The 13,170-nt window shown below is 29.5% G+C and overlaps 1 protein-coding gene across 1 annotated transcript; it reads right to left on the bottom strand.

Moving 5' to 3' along the window:
- Positions 1–5,274: 5,274 nt before the first annotated feature.
- LOC114163604 (protein MAINTENANCE OF MERISTEMS-like) lies at positions 5,275–5,956 on the bottom strand. The gene is made up of 2 exons (XM_028047910.1): positions 5,438–5,956; positions 5,275–5,343 (listed from the first exon to the last, which is right to left on the bottom strand). The coding sequence occupies exons 1-2, from the start codon at positions 5,954–5,956 to the stop codon at positions 5,275–5,277; spliced, it is 588 nt and encodes a 195-aa protein (XP_027903711.1).
- Positions 5,957–13,170: the final 7,214 nt, after the last annotated feature.

The following is a 13,170-nucleotide window of genomic DNA, read 5'->3' as shown; positions in this document are numbered from 1 at the left end:
AACTTTACCTTATGTTTATATAAGGGATTTCACCAATTCCCAAAAATTGAAATACCTAGTAATTTAATTACTTGCAATTGAATTCTTTTCATTTCTTTAATAATTAGTTTGGATGAAGTAATTGAAATATCTTAAATTTCAATTTTCTTATTTGGATAAAACAATTTAATTTCTATTTTAAAGTAAACTCAATTCTACATTTGAGTCTAACTTAACTTAGCTTGACCTTCAATTCGAGACTGCTCATCTAGATTTTTGGTTAAAGTCAACTTGAGCCGATTCAACCTCAACTCTCTCAACCTGGGCCGATTCAAACTGATTCGACCTCAACCAATTTGAACTAATTCGTACTGATTTGATTTGAGTTGATTCGACTCAACCTTTTGTTTAGACCGACTCGATTCAACCATCGACTCGACTCAACCTACAACTTGGGCCAACACCGCTTGACCTGGGGCCCAAGCCGACTCGGCTAGACTTGGGACTTGGGCCTGACTCGCTCGACCTAGGGCCAAGACTAACTCGGCTCGACCTTGGGTCGAGACCAACTCGGCTCAAACTTTAATCCGGGCAAACTCAACTTAACATTCAACCTAGGCACACTCGGCTCGACCTTTGACCTAGATCAATTCGGCTCAACCTTCAGTTCGGACTGACCCAACTTGATCTTTGGCCTAGACCGACTCGTTTGGACCTTCAACTCAAACCCACTTATCTCGACCTTCTACCTAACCCGACAAAAATTGAATGTCGATATACGTCAACTTTTTGGATTTGTAAACTATTTTTGTTCTAACCAATGAAAAGTTTCACAAGTTGAAGAATTTCAATTTCCTTTTTTTTTGAAAAAATTTTAAATTCTACTATTTTTGTTATTTAAAATATATTCTTAAAATTTTTGAATATCAATTACCTCATTCAAATATATTATTTTCTTTTAAACAATTTTAAAATTTCCAAATAAATAAATTATTAGCTCATAAAAGACAATGACATTATTGCGTGAAATTTCTCTGTACTTCTTATATCAAAATGATCGTGTTTTGAAAAAAAGCCAAAGAGAAAAATTTCCACAGTAGAAAACATTAAGCAAGGTAAAGAGAGACAAAGGTGGTCAAAGGATATATAGACATATTGGCGTTATTCAATGCTTTAGCAGACAAGACATGTAAAATAATTAGACATGATGTTTTCTTTTTCTGTAATTTGGGTATATATTTATAGAGAAAAATAATTTTAATAACTTTTATTAAATAATTAAAAGATTATATTATTATTTATAGGATAATAATATTTTATCTATTTTTTATTTATTTATTTTTAATTTATTATTTTAATTTTTTTCAATTATTTATTTTAATTTTTTTAATAATGTAATGTATTAATTTAAAAATGATTTGAATAATAAATTACAAATAAATAAATAAAATTAACAAAATATTATTATCCTTACTTATATAAATATAAAGTACACTTGTATAATAAGAGTGCACAGGAGTTTTAATCGGTGTCTCCACGTGAGAGTCCCAATAGAAAGAGTTTTGATTATCAAATTTGCAGACAAGAAAAATAAATAAGTTTGATAATATGTGACTTTCAGATGTGACCATACTATACATGAATCCTACGCATCTTTCATAAAGCTAAATCTAACTCTAGAATAATTCAAATACAGCGTCTATTCAGTCATTTCGTCGTTTTGGGGAGCAATGTGTACAATGTAGATTATTCAAGATGCTGAGAAAATTTGGAGCATATGAATAGTAAAGAGTTTAAACTTTGTCTTGTATTTTATTCTTGTATTTTTAATATAGGCTGTTTTTTCTGTATTGAAATATATTTAATATATTAAAATTAATTTAGTTTGAAGAAATTGTGTCAACAACATTCAGCAGAACAATATAAATCCTTTAAATGTAAAAAGGGTTATAATAAATATTAAACTAATATACTTAATGAAAATCAACATGATATCTAATATCATATACCATGTATTAATATTTTAAATAAGTATTTAAAATAAATTTATTAATAAAAATATTAATTATTATAAAATATTAAAATTCTGATTTTATAAAATTAAGTTTTTTATTTAAATTTTATTGAACTAAAATATTTGTTTTGAGAAGATTAATTTTATTTAATTGTATATTTTAGAACAAATTTATTTAACTTTTCTCACGAAGCATAATTTTATTCATATTAATATTTTCTTATGTATTTTTTTTAAAATTATAATTAATAATCATTGTTGCTTGAGTTTTTATTTCAAAATTAAATTAGGATATAAGTTATATATTTTTAGAATGATTTTATTTAAACTTTATGCACAGGAGAAACAGAAAACACCTCAATCTAGTCAAAGCATGTAAATTTGAAAGATGGTCCAAGAACAAGTATATTTCAACCAGGTGGCACACATCTTAACCAGTGATAGTAATCTAATGTATTTAATAGTCTTGGTAATATAGTAATGGGCTAATTTGAATAGTGTGACAGTTAAGATAAGGTATTCATGGGATTCATTGGTATTTATGAAAGAATAAAAATAAAGAATAAAAATGGTCTTGAAGGCAATTAAGTTAGATCTTGAGTTAGGTAACGTAAAAAGAGTTCAATACCAAAGTAAAGGATATCTATCAATACATAGATTTATTATTGATATCTAAGATTCAACCCTTGCTGCTAACTTAAGCGTTGGAAATCCTCTAAGTACTTACCCCTAAATTTATGATGAGATAGTCCAGAATCATTTCAAAAAATTGGAAGAGTAAGATCAAATACTCTTGAGATTGCGAGAACACTTTACAAAATAAATATCAAATTGTATTCACAAATCTCTACAAATATAAAAAAAAAAATCTAAATGAGCATCCATTTGAGGATTTTTTTCCCATGTAGCACGCTTTGTCTAAAATATTTCCTGGATAGCACACTGTATACAATATTTACAGGCATAGCACGGTTTTATTTTATGTTTAGAATTCGGTTTCTGGGCAACCAAATTCTAAATCCAATTTTACATTTTTTTTTGTTATACTAGTCTGAATTCTGTTCCCAGGGACCCGAATTTTGTACTGGTTTTTTTTTTTTTTAAATATGGAAAGATAAAGTTCTTTTAAAATAAATATAATTAATTTTATTTTTCTTATTAATAAAATAGAAATAATTAAATAAATTATTTAATATATAATGTTTAATGTGGTGTTGTATTATTTATATTTTAATGTTTATTAAATATTTTAAATTAAAAAATTTGTTTGAAATATGAATTATTTTTTATTTATATATTTATATTTTGATTTGTTTATAAGAATTTTATTGATAAAATATTTATTTTTACACAAAAATAAATAATGTAAAATTTATGGTTAGAATTTATAGTAGGTATTAAGTTTAAGGTAAATGATATATTAACATCCATTTATTGAGAACTTCACTCACAAGTTGACATTTTATTGTCATTTTCTATTTTATTTTTAATTTTTTTGAATTTTCACGTTGGTTTTCTTTGGAAGCAAGCAAAAAGAGAAAAAACAAAAGGTGGAAATGCAAATTGGAAGGGAAAAAGCAGAAAGTGTGAAAGGATGTGTGAGACCACTGTGCAGTATTTTTGGTTACCCATGACTACATAAGTGCTAACCTATGGTATACATTTTGAACATGTGTGAAAGGATGTATAAAACTTATTTCAATCTTCACTCTCTTCATTATCAGTGGGGAGTATATGTTGGTGAGTCAAGGAATAAAATTTTTGTAATTTAATTAACAACATATGAATTCATTCCCTATGTGCCAACCCGTGACTTAATAAATGGTAACCCAGGTGCAATGTTTTGCACATGAATTTTTTCTTTCTTCAATAACTTCAATAGTGGCACTTTCATGCCTTGAGTTCATATGATAAAGTTAAATCTTCATACTCATATTCCTTCAAGTGAGTCTAGTTTGCCCCTATTTGTTGTTTGGAAAAGGAAAATAAAGGTGTATATATTTCTTATTCACTACCATTGTGCAGTATTTTTGGTTACCCATTGCTACATAAGTGCTAACCTGTGGTATACATTTTGAACATGTGTGAAAGGATGTACAAAACTTATTTCAATGTTCACTCTCGTCATTACCAGTGGGGAGTATATGTTGGTGAGTTAAGGAATAAAATTTTTGTAATTTAATTAACAACATATGAATTCATTCCCTATGTGTCAACCTGTGACTTAATAAATGGTAACCCAAGTGCAATGTTTTGCACATGAACTTCAATAGTGGCACTTTCATGCCTTGAGAAGTGTGACAACTTTGTTCATATTTAGTTATCTTTTATATGTTTTAACATTGTACTTTAAGATGGTTGAACTTGTTCACTTTATCTAAAGAAGTTGTTGTTCACTATTTAGCAATGAAGCATTTGGAATGATTAAGTTCTTGCATTACTGATATGCGAATTTGTGTTAAAGATGGCAAACTCTTACAAACACATAAAGACGACCTAATACATATGTAATACAATATTAAAGTACATATTTGTCCTTTCAATCACCGTAGTGGTGTCCAGTTCCACACCGAGGTCGACGCCTGTTTCTGGTGGGGTTTCTCCTATGCACTTCAGGTCTAGGTTCTTCAACCAGTGAAGGTTGTCGTTCATGTTCCTCATCAGGTTCATGATCATCATTTGCAGCAGATGATGATGCTTGTGTGTAAGGATTGTGGACGTAGTAAACTGAGTCTTGTTGTGGCTGATGCAGACCTTCAAAGAAATTTGGACTTTGGGAATATGTATGCAACCACGGTTGTGCAGAAGGTGGAGTTTCATCATAAGCTGCAAACATACTTGGTATGCCTAGTTCTGAGTTTGGTGAAACTGAATTCCTTGTTCCCTCCATACCTTGTGGTGGAGGAGGAGTGTTTAAGTCATGCGTAGTTTGTGGTGGTGGACGGACATTTGTCGATGTTGATTGACGATGCATTCTAGGATCATTTAACATTTGTGGAACCGACAAATATAAAAATGAGTTTGAAGTATACCATGACATGTACTCCATTGTGTGTTGAAGTGGGCCAAGCATCGGTACTCCAGTCAACGTAAGGTCACGCCGGTTATTCCATACCTGTATCCATTGCGAATGTCTAGTAACCCAGTTCTCATCTTGTCGCCCCCTCATGTCTACTTTATGTAAATGATCAAGGTTGTTGGGTTCTTCAGGGATGTCCTGTGATAGGCGAAATTGTAACTTGACCCTGTCGACTGGTGCCATTCGACAATTGCAAAACAAATTAAACTTGTGCATGATGTCCATATTGCTTGGTCGCGATATGCTCCAACATCAATGATAGAGCCCAATCCTTCATAAGGAACCCAAATAAACTACAACAATCATTGAAAATGTCAATCATTAAGTTACAACCACTTTATCAGTACACAAATCTATAATGTTACCTGATTTTGTTGCATGTGATCTATCCTTGCTCGATATCCGACTAAATCATTGTGGGAGACATTTCTGTAGTTCAATACTCGACCGCCGCTCCATTGGCAAACTAGCGGGAAAGTTGGTGGAACTCTTGAAATGGGTGCAAGAAAAGGCATGCGAAACCATGCCCATGATTGTAACAACGAAGCACATCCACCCATAGTCCTTGCACGTGCATCGGTTGCTCTGCACATCTCCCTGTACAAGACAGCCGAACAGGCTGAACCCCAACTATATCTACTGGTTCTTCGAAGATTACTCAAGTAGTTCAAGTACATTAAATGTACTTTATTTCTAGTTTTATCTGGCATTAAAACACCACCTATGATTCCTAATATATAGGCCCTAGCATGTGCATGAATGACCTCAATACTAGAATTTTCATCTATAGGCAACAAATTATCCCTTAACCATTTAAGTTTTATCATAGAACCGACAATGGATTCCCCCTTTACTGGTGTTAAACCTAATAAGTTATCACACATCTCGTCCTAATCCAACATAGTTGGACCAATGATAGGATGTTCGTCAACACAAAGACCCAATTGAAGTGACACATCTTCCAAGGTTATGGTGCATTCTCCAGTTGGAAAATGAAATGTGTGTGTTTCAGGCCTCCATCTTTCAACCAAGGCAGTGACTAAACCATGGTCAATCTTTAGATGTCGCAATTTAGCCACACCGCCAAACCCTGCTTCTTGTATTACAGGCACAATACTTGGATGAGGTTCTGGCATTGAGTGACAATAAGACGACACAATGCTCCCTTCCGTGTCCTAAACCAAAAAAAGAAAAAGATGTGATTATTTTTAATAATTACGTGTGTAAATTAAAAATACAATTAACATACCCGAGCAGAAATGTATGTGGCCCTGTGTTGTTGTTGTTTCCATAACAACATCTTGATAAACTCTTTGTAGATTTGGTTACGATAACTTGAATTGAAAACAACAACATTCGACATTTATAGACGACTCAAGACTTGCAAAGGAAAACATTAACCGTTGGATTACACAAACAAATCACATTCCTTACACGTTTTTTGCACAACATGATGGTGACTAAAGCCTGCCGATGTTGGTGACTAAAGCCTGTATGATGGTGACTAAAGTCTGCATGAGGTTGACTAAAGCCTGCATGATGTTGACTACACAGTGCAGAGACCTTTTCAGAACTATGGCCCAAACAACGAAATATTTGTGAATACCAACATATTTTATTTCATTTTACATAAATTAGGTTCAGAATAGGTGCTCAGTACTAATAAAGGGTCATTAATGTCAATCTGACAAGGGATTAATGTGCAAGGACAATAGGTGCTTAGGTGTAAACGGGGGTGTACACCGAATTCAAGTGAATGACTTTGTAATTTATATTTCTTGTGTTAATGACAATAGTGTCTTATGGAATCGAATCAATGACAGAAGTTTAAGATACGACAACAAATATTAAACTGTAGATAATGTCCTTCAAATACTATGACGTAGTACTTCAATAAAAGTTCCATTACACACAAATACTTTTTTTACATTGCACACACCTAAGTCTTTATTGGAAATTAAGTACTTATGACAAACATTACTACACATAATTTAAAGACTTCCATAAACACATAACGAACTAAGCCTTAGTCATCGACATTACTGGTTGAAGTTGAGGTTGTTGCATCCAAATTGTCACCTTCAGCAGGATGTAGGGTCACGGAAAGCTTCATTGGGAGATCATGTGGGAGTGGAAGGAAGAAGGCAACCATGTCGCGAACATCATCATCTGTAAGGAGCTTAATTGTTTCATATTGGTCCCAACGTCCTAACACAGGCTTGTGAAACCATACATCTTTGACTCTTCTTCCTTGGCTGCAGCAACGATAGCTTGCAATTTCTTCTTTCAACATTTGTAAATTCATAGTAGTTGACACATAAAAAGCACAATTAATGCGACCTTCGTAGTTAACAACAACAAGAAAACTATTGTGAATGTTATTTTCGTGATGGAGCACCATCCTTGTTTTGGTAATAAGCAGTTATGGTTGTGAACTGAACGACCTAATAATTTATAAGCGGATTGGTTACTTCATGGTCAAAAAAAATGTTGACCCCTGCAATAAAGTGGGTTCACGTGACAAAGTAAAGTGGGATAAAGTCTGATTAGAATTCATCGTGCAGTGTGTATATGAACTGTGTCTGTGATGTTGCTTTCACGTGATGACATTGACTAGAGCATGCTACTCATCAGGTGCAGTGCTTTTTATTATAACCTGACATATCACATGCGAAATAATTAAAGTTGCAACACATAATAAAGATCACTCATCAGGTGCAGTGCTTATTATCTTTTATTCTTACTTATTTTACATAAACCAAAAACATATAAAAATTAATTTCATATATAATAATAAAATCGTTTTAAATTATTTTAATTATTTCCTTCATTTCTAAATTAATTTAGACAAATTTACAATGTTTAAAATATAAAATTTTTAACAATTATCCAAAATTAAAATAAGCTTATAATTCCAATTTTTGTTAACACATTAAAAAAAAATCATACTTCACAAATTATGAAACAAAATTTAAAATTAAATTGAATTTTATATTTTCAAATTACAAATAAAATCTCTTACTGTACAATACAAATTCATTTTTTTAATTTACAAATTCATAAACACAATAAATTATTCTTTATTTTACTATTTTTTCAAATAACACCTCAAATAACTAATAAAACATTACTAATTCGATTTTTTTAATTTTTTTGACTCTTATCTATTTAAAAAAAATTAATTATATCAATATTAAAATCAACAAATTCAAAAAGAAATAAAATTATTTTTTTTTCTAATAACTAATAACACATTTATAATTCTATTATTTAAAATAATTTATTTAATGATTTCTATTTTATTAATAAGAAAAATAAAAATTAATTATATTTATTTTAAAAAAACTTTATCTTTCCATATTTAAAAAAAAAAAAACAGTACAGAATTCGGGTCCCTAGGGACCGAATTCTGACTAGTATAACAAAAAAGAATTGTAAAATTGGATTGAGAATTCGGTTGCCCGGAAACCGAATTCTAAACATAAAATAAAATCGTGCTATGTTTGTAAATATTGTATACAGTGTGCTATCCAGAAAATATTTTAGAAAAAGCGTGCTACATGGGGAAAAAAATCTCCATTTGAGTGATAGAGTGAATAATATCGAAATTTTCGAATTTAACAAATAAATAGGAGAATTCTTTTAAACTGTTAAATGGAGACAATAATTGTCTGTTTTTTCACCTTACTTTAATAAACACTCGTACTCAAATACCCCTTGGAATTAATCTTATAAAAGTCGTTTTGAAAAATTATTATGATTAGATTTTCTAAGCCCGCCACCAAAACATCAATTTGATTTGACTAATAATAGAAAATGGAAAAGAAGTAATATAAATGTGATATAAATTTTAATAAAATAGAAAAAATGAAAAAGAAAATAATTAATTTATTATAGTAAATGATATATGTAGTCCCATCTCACTATAGACTAAAATAGACTATAATTTTAATTGAACCATAGTTTAGTTTTTTCAATAATTTCAAAAAAATATAAACTACATTGTTTAGATAATCATAATCTACTTGTATAGTAATTTCATATATTTGGACTTATGATCTATTTTCCTTTTTTTTTAGCTTGACACTTTAATAATAAAATATTCAAATTCACCTAAGAGACCACTTGTACTCTTAGTTATTTACTTGGACCTTACATCTAATATGTCATTTATAAACAACTTTCAATTAAACTATATTTTCATAACATATTTATTTATTTTTGTTAATATAATTTATAAGCAACTTTCAATTAAATTATATTTTCACAACCTATTTATTTTTTGTGTTAATATTTTTTATAAGATTTAGACTCATTTGAATTTTTAACCATCTTCCCTTTAAGGGTGAATTCTTCACCTATTTTGTATTCATCTGATCCAATCATCAAATTAAACTATCGACTTTGATTAGGATTTCCCAAAAGAGACACAACAACAAATGATACCTAAGCCAAACTCACATATAAAAGACTTGACACTACCTTTGCTCTAAAGATAATAAGTTTGAGTCTTTTTTTCTTTTAAAATGTTTAACTTTCTCATTATTATCCAATATGGGACTCACTGACACTTGAATTGAAACAAATTTATTAACATTAACCTGACTTACAAAATAAAATAAACATCTAAAATACATGATACTACCTTCGATCTAAAGATAATAAGTTTGAGTCTTTTTTCTTTTAAAATGTTTAATTTTTTCATTATTATCCAATGCAGGACTCGCTGCTAACACTTAAATTGGATCAAATTTGTTAACATTAACCTGACTTACCAAATAAAATAAACATCTAAATCAAATTAAAAAAAAATATTATCTTAAAAAGAAAATCTGAAGACATAATATTGTGATATCATTTCATCTTTGTAAGAACAAATATGATTATAATTATTTTAATAAGGAATATGTTCACATGTTAATAATGGGTGCAAGATTTCTAAAAGCTCTTGTCATTGATCTTTAAAGAATTAAAGTAATATAACTCATAGTCATGAATTAAACGTTTCTTGGAGGTATTATCTGAATAGTATTGGATTTGTTTGAATATCGTGGTATACCGACAAAAGCCTCAAAATCCTTAACCAGAAAATACTTCACATTCGTCTCATACTTTCACAAGAAAGAGAAACAATTTCACAGTCATCAGCCCCACGAAACTGACATGTTCAAAATATATTCAATGCCCTACCAAAATTTCCTATGCCCATTTCAGTTTGACTTTTCTCCTCAATTTGCCAAATCACACACTTTATAAACTGACAGGAAATTTCTGTTCTAGATTATTGGTTTCTAGAATAATTTATAATTTTAGTTAATTTTGATTTGTGATTTTAGTTCTTCTATTTTGGTCTTATCATTTTAGAAAATTATAAAAGATATATATAATTAAGTTTTAAATATTTTTTTTAGTTAAATATTCACTATTTTTATATTTTTCAATTGAGTTTTTACTGACTTTTTTAATTAATTTGATGACCTAAAAATTATCTTATTTAAACATATTTTTTTTACTTATTTTAATATTTTAAAATATAGAATTGTTTGGTTAATATCAAATAAGGTTGCGCTAAAATAAAACAAAAAGTATTAATAGCGATGACATTTACAATCCTTTTATATATATATATATATATATATATATATATATATATATATATATATATATATATATATATATATATTTTGGCGAAACTTGAACAAAAATTGTAGGGATGTTAAATTATATTTGTTATATATAAATTGATTTTCTTAATTAAAAAAATAATTTCTTTACATTATTTTTTGTTCAAAATAAACACTCATGACAATAGGCTCCAAACAATATGACAATAATATCTATGAAAGAGTAATATAAAGTTTATTATCAACAATAATATATATAACAAAAAAAGAAGACGCTTCCCCGGTCAAAGTCAAGAACTATGTGTTAAGGATCAACTATTAAAATTTCAGCTTGATCCAATGGTTAATGAAGTAGGAACCTTCATTTTACGAAAAGTGTGCAGTGTTGTCAACAACCAAACTACAATGACCGCGATAAAAACTGCTATCACTACAAAGCTCCGATTTAAAATCCGACCGATCAAAGTCAAGAACTATGTGTTAAAGATCAACCGTTAAAATTTCAGCTCGATCTAACGGTTAACGAAGTATGAACCTTCTTTTTACGAAAAATGTGCAGTGTAAAAAATAGTAGTGCCACATCAATCAAACATTGGAGAAAAAGAGAGGGAGTAAGGGAGCTCTTTTTTGAAAATGAGACAGAATGAGAATGAGTGGGCTGAGAGAGGTCTTGGGATCCCAAATGGGCTGATCTTGGGCTCTCTAACCAAGTCAGGCCCAAACCATATTAGAGCTTAAATAAAAAGAAAAGGGGTCTCACAATATATAAATAAAGTAATAATATATAAATATATTTTTTTAAAATATATAAAAAATAAAATAAAAATAAATTAATATAAATAAAACAATAACACATAAATATTATTATTTTTTAAATATATAAAAAATAAAGTAAAAAAAATATTGGGGGAGCCACGACTCCCCTTGTCAACACTATCTTCCACCCATATATATATATATATATATATATATATATATATATATATATATATATATATATATATATATATATATATATATATATATATATCATATAATTTTATATTCACCATAAAATTTCATATTTTCTTTCTAATAGAAAAATTAAAAGATAAAAATTTAATTAATAAATATAAATTTTTTTAGTGATTAATAAAACAAATATGTTCATTAAAAACTCAACTAAAAATTCAAATTAATTAAGAAAAAAATATTACTAAAAATTCAAATTAATTAAGAAAAAAATATTCTTATTATATTTCCTTTTTTTTCTTATACTCATTAAACCAATATTTTTATAGTACCTTATAGAAATATATAAGGTTTAAGGTTCAAAAATTGGTTGAATATGACTTGGGTGTGTTGCCTCACCAGTTGAAAGGAGATTAAAATTCTCAGATCACCCCTTTTGTTAAGTTGATAAGATGAGACATGAACAATAAATAAAATGATATAGTAATTAACAAAATCTTACAACTTCTCTCATTACCTGATGTGACAATATTTTTTTAAATTCTAATTTTTTTACTTTATTTCCACGTTGGCCATGTTTTTGAATGAACGTGTGCAAGAGAGAGAAGTTTTACGTGTTCGTGAGAGAAGTGAAGAGTAGTTATTCAGTGTTGTAGAAGTTATAAAGTGGGAAAGCAGTTACATAGTTTCGTCTTCCCCTCAAGCTGCAGTTCATACGTTAGTTTCATCTTCCCCATAAGCTCATTGCTTTGCCTTGAAACTGAACCCCATTTTTTTCGTTCATTCCCCGTTCGTTGTGGTTGTTGGCGACACTGTCGTTGGTGGAGAAGCTATAGGTTTACAAAGTGGTGGAAAATGTTGGTGGGTAATGGGTCTTCTCAACCTTCGTGGAAAGGACACATTTTTCCACTACTGTAGTTATTGGTATGGATATTGTAGGAGCGACATTACGTTTGGGAGATCAGAAAGTTGTTGGGAGGTAAGTAATATATTTGAAAGTGAGTTTTAGTGTATATTTTTGGTTGTGGGTGTTGGTTATAAATGTGGTGTTGCTTGTTGCCTGCAATTTGATTTTGGCTGGAAGGTGAATATATTACTGATTTGGTTTTTGTTCAAAAGGAAATGGCTGGCAAATGAAAAAGAAACCCTTCAATAGAAAATATGAAGAAGGATGTGAGTAAAGCAAAACCATCAAGGAGTAGAAAGAAAGCATCTGTGACTTATGTGAAAGCTTCTGATAAGAAGGAGGTAAGTTAAATAATGAATTTATGCATTAAATTGTTAGATTTATGATATTGTTTACATTTTTGGTTATTGTAAGTTGAATTCTTTACATTTTTTTAGGTTCGCATTGAGCATAGATGCCAAACCAAATACATTGTCGAAGCAAATGCACTACTAAGCAGTACTCATCGTGCAAGACTTGAATTAACACCTTTTTCTTCTTGCTTGCAGCTAAAGATGAAGTTGAATATCAACTATGCCTTGATAAGAGAGGTCCTTAGTTGATGGGTTCCCAATGG

This window comes from Vigna unguiculata, chromosome 9, assembly GCF_004118075.2.
Source record: "Vigna unguiculata cultivar IT97K-499-35 chromosome 9, ASM411807v1, whole genome shotgun sequence".
Classification (NCBI taxonomy): domain Eukaryota; kingdom Viridiplantae; phylum Streptophyta; class Magnoliopsida; order Fabales; family Fabaceae; genus Vigna; species Vigna unguiculata.
Note: the sequence above shows the minus strand (reverse complement) of the source record. Positions and strands in the feature narration are given on the sequence as shown.